Source organism: Parambassis ranga, chromosome 9, assembly GCF_900634625.1.
Source record: "Parambassis ranga chromosome 9, fParRan2.1, whole genome shotgun sequence".
Lineage (NCBI taxonomy): Eukaryota > Metazoa > Chordata > Actinopteri > Ambassidae > Parambassis > Parambassis ranga.
In genome coordinates this window covers 17,742,883-17,764,491 of record NC_041030.1, presented here as the reverse complement: position 1 = coordinate 17,764,491, position 21,609 = coordinate 17,742,883, and the positions used below count along the sequence as shown (strand labels likewise).

The following is a 21,609-nucleotide window of genomic DNA, read 5'->3' as shown; positions in this document are numbered from 1 at the left end:
GGTTTCATTTTGCACCCTGTTATTAATGTGAAGTCTCTTGGCATTAAAATGAACCATTAATTATTACAAATAAGTGATTAGAAGTACAAATAATTAACAGATGAAGTTATTATGTGCGTATGGGACAAGACTTATGTCAGCCAGTGTATATAGCTATATATAAAAACAATAAGCAGATATGGGCGCTGATACACCAAGAAAAGCGCTAAAAAAATTTAGCAATACCCCAAAATACAGACAAAAGACAAAACACCAAAATAATTGCCTCAGGATCAAAAGAATTTTTTAATGATCTCTTTTTGCATTAAAATCTACATTCATATTAGTATGATGCAATTTGGTAACAGTAAACACTGCTGATGACCTCCCCTGTATACTATTTTTTTTTTTTTTAAATCATACTGTCAATGAGAGTTTTAACTGAATTTCAAGCATCAGTTTATTTTCATGTACGTTTGCTGGCCCCTCGTGTGGGAATTTTGAAGAAAATGTCAAGTTGCAAAACTTCAGTTCTGCCATCAGAAGAAAAAAACAAACAAAAAAAAACAAAGAAAGCAAAATGAAAGTAAAAAACGAAAAGACAGACCAAAGAGACAAATGATAAACACATACCACATAACAGAGAGGATATATCTATATATATATATATATATATATATTTGTAAAAGCACATTCGTATTAATATTCAATGCTTTGGAATGAAAACAGCAACAAAGAGGCTCACTGTGATCAACCAACAACTGTCCCACTCAGCACATTCCACTTATATATTATGTGAATTTCCAAACCCCGTGACCACCCCCTCAAACAAAAAAACAGAATAATAATAAATACAAAAACAGGTGATGTGATTGGTCCATGAGGTAAAATATGAAATATAAAAAAGATGGAAAATCTTTTTGAAAAGACAGCAAAATTAAGTTAAAAGAAAAAAAAAAGAATGATAATGGAAAAAAGTTTTGTTATCTTCCTCTAGAACGACAAGCACGCACACTATCACACAAGCATTCGCTCACAAAAGCATAAAGCTCAACAACAAAAAAAGAAAATCAATTGCCCAGGCTGTAATCTTGACAAAGCCACTTAATGAATGATAAAATTTTCATATTTATGATCATTAACTGACAAACATCTCAATATAAACACAGAATGAACCCAAAGAATACATAAACCGACCAGATTAAATCACCATATTCTCTTTTCCATCCTTCACTTTTTGATCTTTTTTTTTTTTTAAACAAAGAAGTCCACTAAACTAGACACTGGGTGTGGGCGGGGCTTAAGGAGACAGTGAGGTTAATAATGATGGTGGCGATGGAGGTGCTCAGAAAGCAATGAGCAGTGTCAGTGCTGGGCAAGCATGTCATCTGCAGCCCAGCATTATCAATCAGGTAGACTCTTCTCTGTTTCTGCTACAAAGAAAAGAGCACTTCAATAAAAAAAAAAAAAAAAAAAAAAAAAAAAAAAAAAAAAAAAAAAAGAGCCACTGCCCGTTTAGACTACCCTGGTTTGAAATCAAACACACACCACTCCTATTGCTTGGTTGTTGAGTGTGGGAGAGCATGCAGTTAGCCACACAGTAGTAGCCTGAGTGGGTGGAATTAAAAGAGCACTTCAAAAACACACAACAGACCGCCCACACAGAATCTCATGGGCTCCAAAAGATGCAAGTTTCAACATCAATCTGAGGAGTGTGCGCAGCAATATCTGTCATGGTAGAAGCAGCAGCAGTAGTGTTCAGCAGGCAACAGTCTTCACGTTCTGGTGAGAGGGAATGGCTCAAGAAGAGATCCAACCAAGGTGCAGCAGTAGTTCTACCTTGTCTTAAAATCCAGGTGGGATGATTTAAATCCTGTTTCTGTATTTAAGATGGGAATTTTTTTTAATCCATTTGTTGCTGTGGCTGGTACGTACCAAAATTCAACAGCATTGTTTGATTTTGAGGCAACAAAGCTTAATACTTTCATGTTAGCTGGCATGCTAATTCATTTACAGCCATGTAGTTTTTGTTTCCAGTCTGCCAAATGATTGTTATTTTGCCAAAGTGCCAGGCACACACCACAAACCTACCAGCCACAACCCAAAATATTCATTAGTGTTGGGTCATTATGTCATTTTTTTTCTGAATATCATGGTCATGATAATTATCTTTGTAAAAGTCCTTTTTTCCTTTCCCATTCGCCGTCTGTGATTGTCACTGATTCCTCCCTCCTGACGGTTGCAGCACCACTCAGGAAGTTGTACAGGTAGGCAGTGAGTTTAAGAACGATCACCAGCTGTTTATGAATCAGTGAATTTGCACTACAGCCACACGTGAGGCAAAAAGTCTTTTGTTTTTGTTGACTGTAGAAACAAAAGAAAAGTAAAGAAGGAGGGAGGGAATGGTAGAGAGGACACCTCTCAGAGGCCCTGTGGCCCCTAAGGCCCAATGTGGGCTCAGTCCTGTCCAATCTGGCCCAGTCTAACCCTTGTCTGGTTAGGCCAAATCCAGTTCAGCATGATCTGGTCTGGTCTAGCTGGGATCTAGGCCAGGGTTTTAGAAGAGTGCTTTAGATCCCTGGTTCTCAAACTCCGACCAGGCGTCATTTAGTTCCATGAAGATCATCTTAGCGTACTGTTCGTAGGGCTGGCCTGTGGCCTACAGAGGAGAGAGTCAGAAAAACAGTCATAATGTTTCTGTCATGCTTAAAAGTAAACGCACTAAGTGATACTGTACCTTATCTGGATGGACAACCAGCGCAGCCTTCCTGTAGTATTTTTTCACCTGCTCGGGTGTCACCAGGTCGGCCATGCCCACAGGCTTCCAGCGGGTTTCTCCCTCCCACAGCACGGTGTGAAGAGTGGACAGCAGCGCTCGGATGTTTCGCTCCTTTCCCTCAATCCAATCCAAAATCTGCATGATAAAACAAATGTTTACTACTTTTACAATAAAGAACAAAAAAGAAGATAGCGCAGATGCTGGACAGCGCTTTGTGAGGTTAAGCTCTGACTGTCCCCTGCCAAAAGGTACCATGTTGGGCTAATTGGCCCCTTTGGCAAGTACAGCAGCAGTAAAAAGGCTAATCAGATGATCTAATTCTGTTCTTCTAAAATCATCTGGTGAATAAGGCAGAAGCCAAAGATTTTAATTAGCAGTTTACTGATCCAGGAAAGTCAGTCGCGCATATATACCGACATTGTTACCTGTAATTTAAGAGGATCCATGTCCTTTGAAATCTCTTGTCTCCTCATTTCAGCAATGGTCCTTGGTCCCTTCTTATCAAACTTAGAAGCAAAACCCTGAGTTGACAGCAGGTCCCCAAAATCATCCTCCTTCACCTTCGGCTTAAGGCCTGCTTCACAACAACAAACACACCAACATTAGGTTGGTCAAGGAATATTTGATATTTTTAATAGAAAGGAATATTTGAAAACTCTCTTACCAAATCCAGGAGCGCGGACTCCTCTCTCTTCCCTCCCGCCAATGACACTAGAGAAGTTGAGGTTGTAGTTGGGCTTAGTGGGTTGTGTGGAAGCAGACTGAGACCCTGAGGACGCTTTGGGTGCAGATCCAGGTCCTGATCCAGGCATCCAAGGTTTGTTCTGGGCTGAGGTGGGTCTTGCAGACTGCCAAGGTTGGGACTGAGATTTAGCAGAGGAGGAGGAGCTGGAGGAAGAAGGACCTTTTGTGCTAAAGGAAGGGCCTGAAAAATTACTGCTGGAGGAACCTGCAAGAAAACATGGAGGGATGATAGTCACTTCTGCTTCCGGTGGCACCATTACAAGCAAGATGATATCTGACCAGGCCTCTTACCTGGTAAATTAGAGCCAAGGTTTCCCAGGTCCGCAAATGGATCAAAGGTCTGAGACTTGGCCTTTGACATAGATGATACACCAGAAGCTAAAGAAAATATAGCAAAGATATATGAGTTTCAATTCTCAACATATCTAAAGAACTCACCCCTGCTGTTCCTCCACCTACCTGTGTTGGTATAGTTGGGTTTGCTGGTGGTTGTACTCATGCCAGCGGTGGTGCCAGCAGCCCAGCTGTCCCACCCACCCAGCAAGTCTGGTTGGCTGGCCGATGAAGTCATCTTAGGAACATCATTCACAAGTTTATCTGTTGAGAGACAGCACTAAAAATTAATTATCATATCTCTGTGAAGATGCTGAGGCAGCACTGGTTGACACATGGATGATGTACTCACTCAGGTTGAAGAGACTGGTGTTTGTATTAGTAGTCGGGTTGCTGTGAGCTGAACTAAATCCACTGGTAGCAGAGCTATCAGAACCCAACAAGTCTCCAAACAGGTCTGGTCCTGAGGCTTGTCGAGATGAAGCAACACTGGAGCCAACACCAGAGCCAGACCCCATCCCAAATGGATCAAACAGGTCACCCATAGCTGTGTCACAGATAAACAATACATTAAGGATAACTAGAAGATTATTATAATAATGCAATTAACTAATATGTATCTTCGGTTACTTACGTTTTGAGTCTGGTGTATTGGTTGGCCTACTGAAGAACAAGTCTTCCTGCACTGCTCCCGTCTGACCAGCAGGAGGTGCAAACAGGTCATTGAGGAGGTCACTGTTGCTAGATGCAGCTTTCATTCCACCCTGGTTTTCGTGAAGAGGATCAGAGGTGGAGGTTGAGGACATGGAAGGATGCTGAGGGTCAGAGTTCAACCCCAACAGGTCAGCTGTGTCACCTATAGGGGAATCCAGGGCTGCAGGAGGGGAGGTCTGAGAGGAGATAGGGGTAGCAAGAAAGCATTAATGGAGAAAAAAAAATTATTAATTTGTTCTTAAAACACTGTGAAAAAAGACATCATGCTGTATTGATAGTAGTAGTAGCAGCATGGAGAAATCTTCACCTGGAAGTCAGCATCAAACAACGGTTCACTGGTGTCACGTGATAGTGGTTCCCCAATGGGGGCAGAGTAAGACTCTCCTTCTGATTGATCACTTAGATCCTCCTGCTCATTCAAGGAGCCTCCTCCTTGGCTGCCTGTGGCATCCTGAGAGCCGCAAGCATCTGGAAATACAAGTAACTGGTCAGCACCAATCTGATGATTAAACAGCCATTAGATAACCAGGCTCATGCAGTACCTTCCCAATCCAGTGTCTGGAAGAAGTTGCCGGAGTTTGTATCGTTGCTCATCGGTGATTCTAGTTCTGTTGCATTAGAACTGTCAGGGGTCTGAGCTGGCTGGGCCGACTCAGAGTCATAAAAAGCAGAAGAACCTGGCTGACGAGGCAGTTCAGGCTTACCTGCAGTGATTAAGGTTTAAACTTTATTTAATATGTACAAGTGAATAGAAAAAAACTGAAGAGTAAGGCTACCTACCAAATTTGCTGAGGATCTCTTGCTGTTCATCACGAGAGGAGAAAAGGATTTTAGGGTTGAGGCCTTTGGTTTGGAATCCTTCCCATGGAGGAGACTTGGCAGTGGGCCTGTCCCTGGGTTCCACCTCAATGTCCAAATTGACCTGGAATAAGTCTGGGTATTTCTCCTGGATGTCACAGGCATCCAAGTCATACCTGGAAGAAGAAGAAGTAGATGAGAAATAGAAGGTTATGAAGTAAATGACTGTAAAGGTTACTGTAAAGTCCTTTTCACACACACAGTGCACTTGGGGCATAGTATGGACTTCAACCGCCTACATGTGTGAAGAGGGCTTCACAGTTTAAGAATGATTTTTATGGATTTCCTGGATCCAAGAACGTGTACATACTTGGCAAACTTGACAGTAGTCGCATTTCTCGGCACAAAGCCTGTGTGGAACTGGATCTGAAACATTTTCATGGACGCCATCTGAAAGAGAATTGGGGATTTAAAATGTATACACTGTTGTTTATATTCATCACAACATTTTTATAGTATCCTGAATGAATACATTTCAACAGTACAGTAACAAGACTCTCTGTAGTCACGCTCGTTTACGTCTTTACCTTGGCCTGAAGACGTCCTCCCAGTGTGGATCTTGCATGATAGATGACCACCAGCACATCTCCTTGTACTGTAACATTGAGGGGAATCTCTGCTCTCCCATCTTCCATCTTAAAATCCCTGAACGGAGTGAAGACGTGTGAGCAAATGCTAAAATAAAGGAGTACTGGGACTGTTCAAATAAATGTTGAAGAACTTACTTCATCTTGTCATATTCCTGTGATGTGGTGAGGACCCTTTCGTCACCAACATATACTTCACAGAACGGCCTGCATCCGTTGCGTTGCTTGTTGAACAGCGGCACAGGTGTCATGGTGATGGAACGAATAATCACAGGCTTGCTGTGAGGGATGATGGGTTCCTCTGCCATCATGTCGCACATATATTCGATGTATCTGTAAATCAAGGGTTAGATAACATATTAACAGATTTCCTTTTTTTCACATATTGTACTCTGCATAGTTGTGTGTTTTTGTACCTCTTGTGCGAGGGTGCAATGCCAGGTGGGCAGCGTTTCATTGAGAACATGTAGACAGCAGCCTCAGCTGTGGTGAAAAGACGACAGAAACACAGGAAGGAGCAAACTGCCACCGCGGATGCTGCTCTGCCATCCTTAAGGGAGAAATGTTGACAATTTAGGTCTTTATACGTTCCGCCGTATATCATCACCTTGTGTCTCAGCCTCTGCTTCTTCTCCTAATGCATGAAGGTTTAACTTACCAGACAGTGTACTATACAGATGTTCCTCTGGTCCTGTTTGAGCCATAGATGCATGTTCTTGCATACACTGTAGAGGCTGCGGAGGTTGGGGGCACGGCGCACCTGCCAGTTACACTCTGAGACCTACACACAGGAACACTTTCTTCAGTCATATGAGCAAGAAGCATTATAAAAACAGAGATACCTGCAACTAAGTGCAGCTGTTGAGAGTGAACAAATGATCCAGTCACAATTATAATTTACCTGCTTTTTTCAGACACCACCACACAAACACACGCATACACACACACGCGCTTCTTACCCGATTGTGAAATCGTGAAGGCCGGTAAGATCGTTTGGAGAGGTTGTACACAGCATAGTGTCCAGCATGACGTGAATCCAGGAACAGACGGACGTCCTCTATGTTGTTTTTTATTGCTGACTCGACTCCTTCAGCTGGGAAAGACATGACTACACACACACACACACGCGTATACAGAGATATTAGTCACCACTATATTATCTCTTTCTTAAAATGTAAAGCTTAGGAATGCTAAAAAAAGTGTCTTTGTGGTGGGTAGTGTCTCTACCTGCTATTCTGGAGGTGATGTAAGAAATATCCAGGTCTCCTTTGGCATAGCTGTAAATAAATTACAAATACACTTATAAAAGGAGTTGGTACACAGTGTTGTAGGGAGAACAGACACATATTACTACATAAAATTCAACAGTCTGTATAATGTCTAAAAGACTGTGCACAAACAGCCAAGCTAGGTCAGAAACAAAAAAAGCATTACTCAGCATTACAATATACAAACGTATATAACCAAACTCTTCTGGATTGATTGACTCCTTGTAGCCATTAATGCTTAACCTGATTTGATGAAGACTATTTTATCAAATTTGAAAAGCCCAGTTCATGTCTTTGCTGAGTATATAATGCAGCACAAGCATCTGGCAGATGCTTGGGAACACATTGCGGCCCCTTTACTGTCAAGCATTACTGGCAATACACTTATGCTTAGGAATTATTCATCATTGGATATTCCAGCAAAAAAAATAACTGAACAATGACGTTATTAACATTGATACAAGACTTTACTGTTATTTTAGTACAGACAAGCAAAATGTAGGCCAAGCAAAGAAATTGAGCTGCTGATGACAGTCAATTTTATTCAGATGGTATTAGGACACAGAGATGATGCTGATTAGGGCGCATAGTATGTCGCTGAAATTATTATTTATATGTAGTAAGCAATGGAGCAGCGGAGCCGTTGTTATTTAGTCTATTTTGTAACTACATTCATTTATTCTCACTCATTAGTCATTTAGTCATTCATATAGGACAGAGACTCCCAACCAGGGTTATTTGTTCACTGGGAATTGGTTGGATACATCGCTCAGCTGAATAATATTCATACACTGAATCCACTCATGACATGTGTAGAGACTGCACTAAAACTAGTTGCTAAGTGAGCAAGGAATTAAGACTCATATACTGTTGATTTGTAAAGAAAAAAAGGAATTAATACAATTAATTTCTAAAGTAGAACTAGCTAATCCTTCCTGCTGCTTCCGTGTAGTCACTGAGGCCTTTTCTGTTCAGCAGATGTGCAGATCTACATTATATTTTTCCTCAAGCTCCCACATCTTCGTCCTCAGATCCAGATTAAATCTATAAAGTGGATATCATGTCCATTCACATCATGCTCTACACTCATTCGACTGAATTACTGTGTGATGTTAGGATCAGCAAGCTGTGATGACGGACACACAGCACGGCAACAAGGCTTTAGCACATCTTTTTCTCCTCTAAATCAAAAACACACACTACAGAACACACAGAGTAACGCATGAGTTGACGCATTTCACTGACCCATATTTACCTTGGGTTGCTAGGTGATGGACACATAGTGGGACCATGAGGGATTGGGACAAACAAAAGAAACGACAAAAAATAAATAAAATGACCAAAACAAAAAAACAAAAACTGAGCAAACTGATGAGAGACTAAAAAATGAAACATCAAACTTCAGAACGTAGCTACTAATGGAACACTTTGCTTATTCCCTACCTGTACATAAGGTCAATGCTTATTGTCACTGTTAGCTTAGAAAACTAGATTACACCATTAATACTGATTTTCACTGGCTGGTAAAAAAAAATGAAATACCTTCCATAAGAAAAAAATTTTTTTTTGTGCTGCAAGTGTCTTTCAAAACAGGGAACAGGGTAGGAGTGAGAATGAGTGGCTACACAGAGTATTAACAGGTAAACAAGAACCTACATTTCCTGTAGGGTGATAAGACTGTGATGAAACATGATGACTGAATATATAGGTGCATATGTTCATTACAGTAAACACTTAATGATATATAAATACATTTTAAATTATGCCAAATGATGCATACGTATATTACTGCAACTGGACAATGAAAAAAAATTAAGCAATAACATTCTTACTAATAACAAGGTCCACCATCTTACCTGGCTACCGACTGGATGACCTTAGAGGAGGTATCTTTTATATTGGTCAGGAAACGCTCTGTTCCACCCCGCAAGATATCAAAGAGGCCACTGCCCGCCTGATCAGCATCAAACACACCTAAACAGAGCATGAGGAAAAAAGTTTAAATGCTAAATATTAGGCACTGAAAACATAAATAAATAAACTGCATTTAAGCTGCAATATGTCAAACACTATACAGGATATAAAATATAATATAAAAGGATTGTTATACCTTGAGGGTAAATATACGTGATCAGTCAATCTGTTGTTGTTTTTATTTATGGTACACATATGGTACAGCAGTCTAATGTTGAGATACAACCCCAGGTAACTTTAGTAACGCAAACATGTTCTACCTTTGGACAGATGGCTAACTGTCAGTGCAGAAATCCTCTTAATGGATAGACAACAGTGTTACGGTGTGCATCTACAGTAGCTTGTATGTATATATTTTATATAGAAATATGGCAAGAAACATAAACAAAACTAAATATAACATAAAGGTACATTTAGTTATTTTATTTTATCTAAACAAAGCTCATTCTTGAGCTTTTCTACTTCAGATAAAATGCAGAATCACAGTTGGCATGTCCCATTCTATGATTTCTTCAACACATATTTTGTCAGCAGTTTTTCATGCAGATAAATTCATATAAAATAACTGTAAGAATTAATAAACCGTGCACAGAGTCTTATTTTAAAAAGTGACACACACATCATCCAGTATATATGAGTGTCCATATCTGTACTGGTTCCATAAATCATCGTATACAAAGCATCACCTCAGTGTCATGTGTTTAAAGCCGCACATGGCTCTGGCTATTTTTTAGCTGTTTGTTAGCATGCAGTATAAACTGAAGCTAGAACCCTATTATGGATAAATTAGAAGAAGAAGACTTTAGACAGAGCAGTTCCATTTTCACAAGTGTAAAAGCACTGCCTCAAACACACTGAGACCACACCAACACCGTTCAAACACACTTTTACCTGCATTGTTCTGGACGTTGTGGATCTGCATGGGCAGCTGTGCTCCATTGTTGCCAAAACCTCCGTTCTGCTCCAGCAGCTGCAGACATTCATAGCCATCATACACTGGACGCCAACAGTAGTACGTACTCAACATTGTCAACGGATAGGTCAACAAAAAGAAAACTGAGCAGATAAACACAATTTATGATCAGGACTTAAAAAAAAAAAAAGATAAATATCTAGAAAACAAAAGTTAGTTAACAAAAGTTAACTGAGAGAGAGGAAAATCATGAGGAAATCAAAGAAATGTTTTAAATATAAATATTAAAAAACATTTTATATGACCCTGAAAAATTATTTTAAAAAACAGTAATCCTCAGTTTGAAAAAAAAAAACACACATGTAGAATATAAAATCTTTTAATGAGCACTGTCTGTGGGCCTGTGTTACAGCAGCCAGACAGCCTCTGCGTCTCTTTTCCCCTGCTGAGATGTCTACAGTATTTCCCTCTCTGTATCTCACTTCCACCTCTGAGAGTTTTCTCCCTCTCCCTCCTCTCTGTTCCTCTCCATATGTCTGTGCTGAGCTTCGGTGGCGAGGAGGAGAAGCAGGAGGATTATAATCCCCTTACGGCCAGCAGGGAAACCCCTTCTTAACCCTAATCAGATCAGCCAAATCTTCCTTCACTATGCACACACTTTACCAGCCTTATAAGGATTTCGGTTTAGTAAGAATTTCGGTGAGAAGACCCCTTTGTGTTAATTCATTAATGTCTTCCAAGGCAAAAAAAAGTGGTACTAAAATTTAGTTCAGGATACTCTGCATTAACAGTGATCCATCAAACCAACAGGCACATGTTGCAGAACACAAAGTTGTTCAATCACTGTAAACCAGAAGGTTTCTGACTCTGAAATCAGCTTTATATAAATCACAACTATGACTAAGGATTTAGTGATAAGTACCAGGATTTGTGGATTTGTGGTAGGAATTGTAAGAGGCTGTGGCTGCTAAGTTGGTCATGGTCAGAGTCAAAGGACTTTTATTCCAAAACCTTGATGATTATCTTAAATCTGATTGTGCTCCACTGGCTACACATGATAATTGGGGGTAGACGTGGCTTTTACATGGACTGTGCCACTCGAAACACTGCTTAACTGCTAAAGTGTTGGTATCACTTCCTGTTTGTTTTTGAATTTCAAGTTCAGCGATTTGCCACCTAGTGTCTCTCTGTCTCTTTAGACCCATTAGCCCCATGCCAGCTGGGAAGAGAGGAGCCTGGGAAAGAGAATACAGACTCCTTTGTGGCCACCGTTTTGTGTGTGTGTGTGTCCGTCCCGTACGTGATGTTCATCAAATGGAACCACATCAATAGTTCCAGCCTGTGTGTGTGTGTGCACATTAACACATACAGAGCGGAAGAAGCCGTGTGCGTTGGCCTGTCAATAGCCTCTTCACAGGCTGGCACATAGTAAGGATGTGTGACAGTGTCTCAGCCAACGGAGTTGTTTACTCCAAAACACGCTTTGTAAAAGATGTTACTTACTAAAACTGACACCCGAGGCAAAAAACTGTTTAAAACTACAAGCCAACACATCTAATTGTAATCAGTAAGACAGCAACGGCAACACTATGGTTATCATGGCGACGAGGAAATACAGCCGAACCATCAGAGTCCTACTATTTGGCATCATAGTACAATTTCTTATACCAAGTGTGACAGTATTTTTACAGCAGCAGTCATGTACACACTTACCTCTGTAATAGGAGACTTGGGATTGACGTTGCGTGCTGCTGCTATCTCCTGGAGCTGGTTGACCAACTCTGTAATAGACAGACGCTCCTCTGGGTTCACCTTCAACATGGAACCTGGACAGCAGCAGCAGGGGGGGGAAGATGAGGAGGAGGAAGAGAGGGGTGAGACAGATAAAGGAGGAATATTTTAAATTGAATATATATATTGTCAATTTGAAATGAGTCCTGTCCCCCAGATGAACCTGACACAGCATTTCTACCTGAATACTGTGTTTATGGTATCTAGCGGGCTGTTCACACAGACTGTGACTCATAGATATAATTTGTAGCCAATAAAAAAACTGATAAAGGAACTAGGTAAAGTGAGAGACAGTACATACGTATGAGGTTGTGATACACCGTGTACTTGGTATCATTTTGAGGGATGGAGTATTTCCCGTTGACAATTTGCAGCTTAGCGCCGTCCTCAAATGGATGCTGCTTAAAACACAGCAGGTAGAGGATGCACCCCAGAGCCTGCATTGGAGAGCAGACACAACAGACATTTTAGCACAATCAATCAGTCCAAAAACAGACAATAATGTCCACAACACACCGTAACAACACCTGCAATTTGTTATACTTGTTGAATTAACTTGTGTAAATGTCATGTGATAGCGGTGTGACAAAGAGAAGGGAAGTAGTGAATGTCTCCTTCCATTCCCAAAGTTCTGCAATGTTTAAAAAAAGTCTCAGTTTCAAGGATGTTTAAATGCAACTACAGTCTCACAATCACTAGAAAGAAGAAAAATGCATAGACTCTGACCCAGATGTCTTGTTTCTCATTGATGGGAAAGTTAGAGTAAAGATCAATCATCTCTGGCGTGCGGTATGCTGGAGTGGTGTTCCTTGTGATCTACAGAGAAAGAGAAAATAAACATCATAGCTAACGTCATATATTTTCATTATAAAAAGCTCTTCCCTCCATTTTGTGTCATTAGCATGAAAACAGTTGCCCGGTGGTTATTAGATTTAGACAGCAGGATCTCTGGTGTCCTGCATAATGAGGTCATCAGTGGCAAAGCTCCAGAGGGTGTCTGTGTGGTTATGGTATGAAAACATAATTACGCAGATTGATCAGTGCTTCCTGGCTGTAGCTGTTAACTCAATCTAAGGTTTCTGGTTTTCATCGAATATTATAATATAATTTTTGTCAGTGATCATCTGTGACTCATTAATAACTATGAAATCTGAAAGTTTATTTCCTCTCCGATTTCATAGTGAAATGTTATGCATACAAACAAAACCATTACTGACCCAGCTGACATAGTGTGTAATATTCACACAGTATCGGTGCACAACTGTTTTTATGGAAAGGCTATTAAACACAACCATGTTAATGTCAGCCAGATGAAATGCATTAAAAAGAAAAGGATTCAGACTCAATTTCAGATAATAATGTGAACTGAAAACATATATTTTAAGTGTAGAAAGTGTTTTTATTTATAGGAGTGGTAATTTGAATATTATTGGAAAGAAGACAAAAAACACTTCAGTGTATTGTGATGAGAAGCCAATGCTGAGATTGACACTTAAATGTTGTTTAAATATATTTATAGTTTGTGTGTGTGTACCTCATCCTCCACCATGGATCTCTTATGTGCTGACCAGCTGTAGTCGGGGTAATGTGACACTGTGGTGGCGCTGCCAAAGTCACACAACTTGATGGTGCCCTGGTTACTAATCAAGAGGTTCTCAACCTGCAACACATCAAACAAGCAGCGAGTTAGATCGTCACTTATTTACTCATGATATCCAATCATATAAAGTACTTATGGGTAAGTAATTAACTTTCACATGGGTTTGTTGCAAAACAGAGTAACGGTGAATATGTTTAATTAAACCATTTATTGTGTACATTTTCTTCATTCACCAGCCTGTTGGTTTATAATTCATCTGGGACAGACCAACCTTGAGGTCCCTGTGTATGACTGGAGGTTTCTGCTTGTGCATATGCTGCACAGCGCGGCATGTCTGGTAGAAGATTTTCAGCACAGTGTCACATGACATGGGAGCCCTCTGCTCTACACGCTTCATAAAATCCACCAGCTGACCTGAGGCAGAGGAAACAAACACATGAATGAATGAAAACCAATACATGAAAGGGAAAGTGTTTGTATCATGTGTGAAGAAGTGACTTCACAACAGTTCTTAATAGTGTGCGTGCGCTGAGATATTTGCTTATAAGGCTGAGGACAAAAAAAAAACTGAATGAACATCAAGTCTGTTGTAACTGCACAAAAAGGAAGTAAAGCAGGAAACAGAACAACCACAGGCAGCAGACTTTCATCATACTCCTTTCAGTTGAATTTACTGCGAAATAGTAGTAACCTCTGATTCACGCTTTACTTTAGTATGTTCAATGAGTAAGCACTGAGTCAGCATTTGAAAAACAACACAAACTGTGTCTGTATGTATGTGTTTTTACCTTTACACAGCTCAGTGAGGATCAGAAACTCGGCTTGTCCAGTGTCAGACTCCTCTTTACTGATGGAGGCAGCAGAGCAGAACTGAACTACATTTGGATGCCCCGACAGCTTTTTCTATGGAACCAGCAGGTAAAGGAACATACAGCATAAACACAACAGATCTGAAAGGGTATCAATCTGCTCCCCAGAGCCATTGAAATGCAACAGATAATTCAGTGTCTTGCCCTTTAGATGCACAAAGATTACCCTGGAAAACACTGAATAACAATTGTCTGAATAAAACTCCTTCAAATTTATTTATAAATATAACAACATGATAATAACAAGCTTTTAAGGATCCACACAACACAGAGCAGCCTGTGTTTGTGAGACCATAATGATATAATTACATTTTAACACTGTAAATATATATTAGTTCTTGTACTGGACAATCATTGTACCGTACTGAACGAGTTTTCCTCCATCTTATAAATGTATACTGAATCAAAGATGCTCTATATGACCATAAGAAAAAAACAAATGTCTTTCCAATTGATGAAGGATACCATGAAGCAGACTTCTTGTATGATTTCCTTGTTCTTCTCCTCCTCGTTAGACAGCAGTCTCTTAAAATAAAATTTTTTACAGAGAACAATGGTTAGTTTGTTGGTCTGTGATCAAGTGATATGATCAATCACATGCATGTAGACTATATCTGATTTGAACATAAGGAAACTGGTGGTATTTCCCCCATGCAAACACTTGTTATTTAGATAGTTATTTGCAAAATAAAGCATCTTAAGCCCACGTAGTTTAGCAGTATTTTAGTCAACAGAATCCATGTCTCTAAATTCCTCCCATTTAGTAAAGAATTGTGTGTTTACATTGCTTTGTTTGGCATTATGTGAATTAATACACCTGGTGGATATATAATTAAACCATCTTACCTTGAGAGCATAGTCTTTACCACCGCTCATGTCCTGGGCTTCAAACACAAAGGCAAATCCACCTGAGAAAAGCAAGAAAACCATGATGTCAATATTGTATAAATCAATATACAGATACAGACATAAGGCATCCCAGTGTATTCCACAGAATGCTGATTTAGTTCTGACTGATCACTAAAAAAATCTTCATATGAACAAAGCAAGTCTAGAAACCACTTAAGTCAGCGTCTTATCTTTTGGCCACTGAGGAATCACTGTGTTTTGTATAAACTCTAAACACCTAACGCTGAACAGACATCATCGCAAAGGTTTTCATAGAGGAAAGTTTGGGTTACTAAAAAAAAAAAAAAAACACACAGACATGAAAGTATGAAAGTTACAAATATTTCATAGTACATTCCCTTCAAGACTTAAAAGCATCCGTGGTTTCCTGCTGGAAAAGAAACTCCAAAGTAAGTGCACTTAATAAGCCACAGTCCAAACAAGGAAGGGCAAGGTTACCATGGTGATGAGTAAATCAACTACCAGTCTTTTTGTGAAAAACTGAAGGAACACAATTAAGATTAAATCTTTAAACATGTTTTTTTTAAACCGAAGCCCAGGTGTGTTCCATTTACCTTGTCCTGATTTAATGACCTTGTTATGATTTGAACTACCAACCCCATGGTCAAGTGCATTAAACATTTTGCATTTTTAATAGAAACATTCAGAGAAGCCAACAATTAAACCAATACATAATTTATTGTCCATTAAAAGGATTCAAATGTAATGCTGGTCACTTTGAGAATGCACACTCTATCTGTTCCCTGCAGGGGTCATGTCTTCTTTTGTTTTGTGCTGAAAGACAGGGACTAAAACTCGAAAAAAAAATGGTTTCCTCTGTTCCAAGAACCATCCCACACCATTCAAAGAAGAATGCATACATGTCCTTCTCCACCAGACCCCTAATTATTAAATCTCACTAGAGTACAACTTAATAATAAAAGATAATTGCTGCAGCCAAAAAGAAAAAAGTGATAGCCATCACAGAACCATCTGGTTACAACCACCCATTGTATCCCAAAGATCTTAGTGAAGGACTACAACAAAGACACCTTTCAAATGGCAGAATGGGAGTTTGAAAAGAGCAGATTTTTAGTGTAAACTGATCTCCACAACTAGCAGACACTTTGATTTTAAAAGTCTTGCAAGTGTTCTCTGAAATCTTCCACACTGACACTCAGGACTGAAGACGTGCAATCACAACACTGTAATTACACAGTTTCATGGGAAGAGAATTAGAGCTCAAACACTGGAAGATAGCATAAAGAAAGTTAAGCATCAAATCAGGCAATTTGATGAAGGCACTTAATGGAAGCAAGCTATCACAAATGCACCTGCTACTGTGACAAGACATCAAGATGTCTGCTGTCAAACAGGTCTATTATGTTGCCCCTTTGCAACAAGGGCAAGAATCCACATTTGCTGTCAATGCAAAGCAGCCTGATCAGAAGGTTTACACGTGTCCTGTAACCAGAGTGGCTCTATACAAACAAATACAGAAGATGATGAGCTTTGTGAGACCAAATACTAAAAGTATTCACTGGCAACAAAATTATATGACATTCTCTTTTAAGGTGTATTTCTATTTTAATCAGAAACAATGGAAACAAAAGTATTAAAATTAAGTGAAAAGCAGTTCACCCTGACATGCAGCCAGTCTTTCACACTTGATGTCACAAGAAACAAACCAGCAAAACTGCAAATTCTCTGATTGTGGCTGTTTGTATAGTAAATATATATAAAATAGTGCTAAACCTATACAGTTAATAGCTTTAGTGACAACATTTGCCTTAACAAAAATGTCTTGTCTTTACTTTGCCTTAGCAAATTTGCCTTATCTTCACGGCAGACAGCAGGGTTCACAATAACAGTTTTGCATATATCCATATATATAACTGCGACTAACAAACAGCGGATATTATTTAACGAGGCAAGCTGAACCTTAAAGCTGTATCCTTCACACAATTCGATCCATAAATCGATTTAGCGCTTATTAGCCACACTCGATTGTCAACTGGTGTTTACTTGGTGACTCATAGCACTTCACTTGCTAACGCTATGTCCATTGACTACAAATAGAGGTATGTCAATAATGCTAGCATGTTAGCCGGATCAGCTAGTTAGCACAGCTAGCAGCGCAAGCCGTGATTAATAATCACCGTAGTGATTCAACATCTCACCTTCAGCGATCATCCTCTTGATCCTCAGTTTCATGTCACCGAGCTCAACGATTTGTCCGACGAAGTCATTCTGGTCCCGGCAAGCCGCTCCGGAGGAGCCGGGCCCGGCTAGGAAGTCCAATGCCGACTGGAACAGGGACATCTTATCCAGCGCCCAATTTCAGGCTCACAGATGCCAGCTCCAGAAGGGGGAATGAATACCTAAATTCCCGCAAGCTCAGCAGAAAAACTCCCCGGCGCTTTAATCTGTTATACAAACTTATAATCAGGTGATATTATTCTTTCACTGGAAACAAACATCCTCTTCCTGCTGCTAAGCTGACGAGGCCACCATCATCACAGTGCTGACTTCCGTGAAGGGTGATGACGTCAAAGCACGAAGCAGTCATGTGATCATGAAGCGTCGGTATGTTGCAGAGCGGTACAAAAATGTGTTTTCCATCAGTTTTAAGTTCACCGTGTTAGTATTAAAGCCACTTAGTGGATTCAGATGGAGTTTATCTTAAAGTTTATTTCAACTGTGCACTCCATTTTCAGTGCACTTAATGTAATTTAGGGTTTAGAACCGGGGTTAATTAACAAACTAGAGTGATAGATGACTGCCACTCCTCCTCCTCCTCCAGCATGTGCCTCCAGGAATATGATAATTAGTATGATCAGTAGCTGTGGTGATGGATAGATGAGTGGACCCTGCATTGGACAGTGGGGCAGGTGTTTGTGTGAAAACACTGGCATAAATAGTTTGTTGTGTTCTCACTGCTGATCAGATCATAATTTTTTTTTTATCTTGGTAGGTTAAGGGAAAATTCACCACAAACCACATCAGTGCTGAAGGACCATGGCTGAAGTTCTGCGGTCACCTTGATAGCATCTGCAACAACATGCTGATCAATGCAGTCAACAGTGAAAGCGACCACCTGACAGAGGAGGATGGAGACTTCATGTTTGAGCAGTATAGAGTGAGACACATTGACACCTTACATTTTGACACACTTGAGCAGCTGAAATAAATGCATAAACTGAATTTTCAATTATAAGGACAACTCAACTTGGGGCTTCCAGCTGCTGCTGGTGGGTGGTCCCAGCCACTGTTACGCTGTGCAATGGGGGTCCAGGACCCTGCCGCCAGGAAGCTGGGCTTAAGTGATTTTCCATGGTTGTTTTTGTTTGCTGTGATTGCTGCCCTGGCTGATGAATACTGCTACTTACTGGTGCCCAATGAAAGCTGTGAGTATGACAGGTTTTTGTGACAATATTTCAACACTAGTGGAGACTGTGGTTCATATGTTTATTGTTTTTATAATTTTATCTTCTTACTGTAGACAGGTCTGATGTTAATGTCTGAAATAATAAATGTTATTCATGCACATTGGAGGTTATGGATCTCACTGTACACAATATGATGGATTACTCTGCCCTCTCCTGGACACATAAAGTACACGACAAGTTCATGTATTTTAATCAGGACCTTCAGTCACACTCCACACAGGCATTCATATAGGATTGTAGAAGGCAAACGTGTGTAAATGAATAAATCATCATCATGTTGATGTGTTATGGCTCTGTCCTACGGAGAGAGCACCGCGCGCTGCTCCACTCATTGAACACTTAATTTCTTTTTGTGGGCAGCAGTGGTGCAGTGGTATAGCAGGGTTGTCCCATAACCGGAAGGTTGGTGGTTTGATCCCAACTCCTCCCTAGTCACTGTTGTGTGTCCTTGGGCAAGACACTTTACCTGCATAGCCTCCAGTGTACTCACTGGTGTATGGCGCTCTTTGTTGGGCTGCCTTAAGCAATTTCCCCATTGTGGGACTAATAAAGGTTTCAATTATTATTATTGTTACAACTAAAATTTGAATAATCAGGTGTTACGTTAGAGTCCATGCTGCATTCCAATAAAACCTAGCAAACGTTTTGTTAGAAAGATAGAGAGTGTTATTCTAGTGTGGGTGTCAGTCACCTCTCTGTGATTCTGCATCTATAAAATGCAGAGTGAATTTGGCTGGAGCCTTTCTCCCTGATTAGGTTGTCTCCGGGTCGTCCAGCTGCCTCCCACATACCGAAGACATGCATTTAAGTTAATTGAGTAGTCTGCTGTTAAGTTAATTGGGACTCTGTTGTAGGTGTGTATGAGTGTGAGTGGTTGTTTCTCTCTCTATGTAAGCCCTGCAGTAGACTGCCAACCTGTCCAGGGTGTACACCTCCTCTTGCCCATTGACAGCTGGGATAGGCTCCATCTCTGCCATGACCCTTCAAGTATAAAGGACAAAGCAGGTTTAAAAAATGAATGGATGGACATCAAGGATATAACTGTTGGTTGAAATAAAACTTTTAAAATAATTTTTACATAACAGCTGAGCTACACTTAAACCATTTAGCTTCTTTTTGTGCTGTTCATTGGGTTCGTTGTGGAGTTCATTTTACACCACAGGATCCAAAGAGCAGCCGTTGGGAAATAATTCCAAGCACATTTATAGATGTAAAGTTCTGCCTCTTACATAATATTGACTGTACTACACAGAGGCATGAGCCAATGTGGAGACAGACCCTGAACAAACAGATAAAAAACACACTTGGTGGTGGAGTGATCCTAAAGGACCATTTTGGGTTAGTTTCAGTGACAAATGAAAAGTGATGCTGGAGCTGGACATATAATGTTAAATAGAGTGCAGGTGTTGGCAGTATTTTGAGTATCCTTGTAATGTCACCCTATTTTACAAACAAGGACAAAATCTAATTCCAAGCTATAAGATTATATTCTGGTTTTTAAAACAAGAAATCCAAGAACCAACATAAAGAGTCAGATTACATCAAAATTAATATTTGTGTTGGTGGGTTTTATGCTGAACAAGGCCAATTTATCACAGATTTTCACTAAGTTTTTGTTTAAAGTTAAACAAAGACCAGCTGTCTGTAACATCAGAGAAACACACACACTCATATCATTACATCCTTTTCCTGTGTTGTGGCTAATGCTTTTATCAAGGATGATAAAAGTGTGCAGTCACAACATCTGGCTGAGAAGGTGATGTGCTAGAAAAAGAGGACAGTTTGGGATTTCTAAATGTTCTTCAAATAATATCCATATGCAACATATTTTACTTGGAGTTCAATTCGTCATAAGAGGTCTGTATTTTTTTAGACATTTTTCTGGGACTGATTTGACTTTACAAAGTATTATTAGAGTGTAAATAAATCAGTTTGCTGTTGCATTTGTGGTAATCATGTCACAGAGGGCTCACTCAGTGTGCTTTATATGACAAAGAGAAATTATTAGAGGTTTGGGATCATGTTTGTTTTAGTTTGCACATGCATGTTTTAAGCCCCATGCATGAATGACTTTTAGTGCTTATTTCAAACTGCTGCCTGAATGAGGAAATGAAATCCTGTTTCAATAGGAGAGCATTCAGACATGGTTATAAATTTGACTTTGATGGAGTTGATAAGAGGCAAACTGGACAGGACAGGACCAGACTTGACTGAATCAGCAAAAAGCATTTCAGTTAATCAAAGATGGGATGACACCACCAGGCAATGAGGAGGGTCGTTCTCTCCTCTCTGATTGGGCACACCTCTTCAACGCGTTCACTTCTTGGTTAAGTTAACGTTCTTGCTGTGAGGCAACAAACTACAGCTTCCCCCTGAGCAAACGATACAGCCTGTACAGCGGCGGCTATTATAGGACACGCCCCCTGTATAGACCGATCTGTCGGCTGATGTGGAGCGAGTGTGCCGGCGACCAATCACAACCCTTCAGGGAAGTTTCCCGCGTGCACGAGAGACGCTGCTATACAATTCAATTGCGCGCTCTCGTGTGGGGTATGTTCAAGATGTCAAGCGGTTTTGACGTGTGTCTTAAAGATTTAATTTATACAAACTAAAGAACTGATAACGTTAAGTGTCAAATATTTATTTCTGTTTGGGTAGTCTCATATTCAATTTTGAGATTTTTTTAAATACCAGACGTGCATTGTACTTTAATTCTTCCATTATTTGGCACAGTTGTTTCATATGTCACCTATGAATAAACATATTTTAAATTTTAAAAAGTTCCTGCAACAAGTGCAAAAAGTATTAATATAACAACTAGGCTTAAAAAAACAGGATAAATCTGTTAATCTCTACAGTAAAT

At 40.0% G+C, this 21,609-nt stretch overlaps 1 protein-coding gene across 4 annotated transcripts; it reads right to left on the bottom strand.

Moving 5' to 3' along the window:
* Positions 1–2,134: 2,134 nt before the first annotated feature.
* On the bottom strand, positions 2,135–17,632 carry gak (cyclin G associated kinase). 4 transcript variants are annotated; one of them, XM_028414146.1, is made up of 30 exons: positions 17,478–17,632; positions 15,256–15,317; positions 14,875–14,934; positions 14,329–14,443; positions 13,812–13,954; positions 13,475–13,600; positions 12,667–12,756; positions 12,242–12,377; positions 11,863–11,975; positions 10,128–10,206; positions 9,119–9,236; positions 8,518–8,526; positions 7,222–7,271; positions 6,954–7,102; positions 6,653–6,775; positions 6,411–6,544; positions 6,133–6,327; positions 5,935–6,052; positions 5,718–5,797; positions 5,330–5,523; positions 5,092–5,253; positions 4,857–5,017; positions 4,470–4,725; positions 4,188–4,382; positions 3,962–4,099; positions 3,794–3,880; positions 3,423–3,707; positions 3,184–3,335; positions 2,717–2,893; positions 2,135–2,638 (listed from the first exon to the last, which is right to left on the bottom strand). In XM_028414146.1, the coding sequence occupies exons 1-30, from the start codon at positions 17,617–17,619 to the stop codon at positions 2,537–2,539; spliced, it is 3,951 nt and encodes a 1,316-aa protein (XP_028269947.1). In that variant the 5' UTR covers positions 17,620–17,632; the 3' UTR covers positions 2,135–2,536. The 4 variants fall into 4 exon arrangements, with proteins under 4 accessions (XP_028269947.1, XP_028269948.1, XP_028269950.1 ...); XM_028414147.1 differs by having other exon boundaries at positions 3,184–3,332; XM_028414149.1 differs by lacking the exon at positions 8,518–8,526.
* Between the last annotated feature and the right edge of the window lie 3,977 nt (positions 17,633–21,609).

What these genes read in the sequence shown, in the direction of transcription:
- gak (XM_028414146.1), bottom strand. Translation starts at nt 17,619, where the DNA reads ATGTCCCTGTTCCAGTCGGCATTGGACTTCCTAGCCGGGCCCGGCTCC. An exon ending in GTAAAGACTATGCTCTCAAG is followed by an intron (nt 14,935 to 15,255) that starts GTAAGATGGTTT and finishes TTTTATTTTAAG; the next exon opens with AGACTGCTGTCTAACGAGGA. An exon ending in CCAGACACTGGATTGGGAAG is followed by an intron (nt 5,018 to 5,091) that starts GTACTGCATGAG and finishes TTGTATTTCCAG; the next exon opens with ATGCTTGCGGCTCTCAGGAT.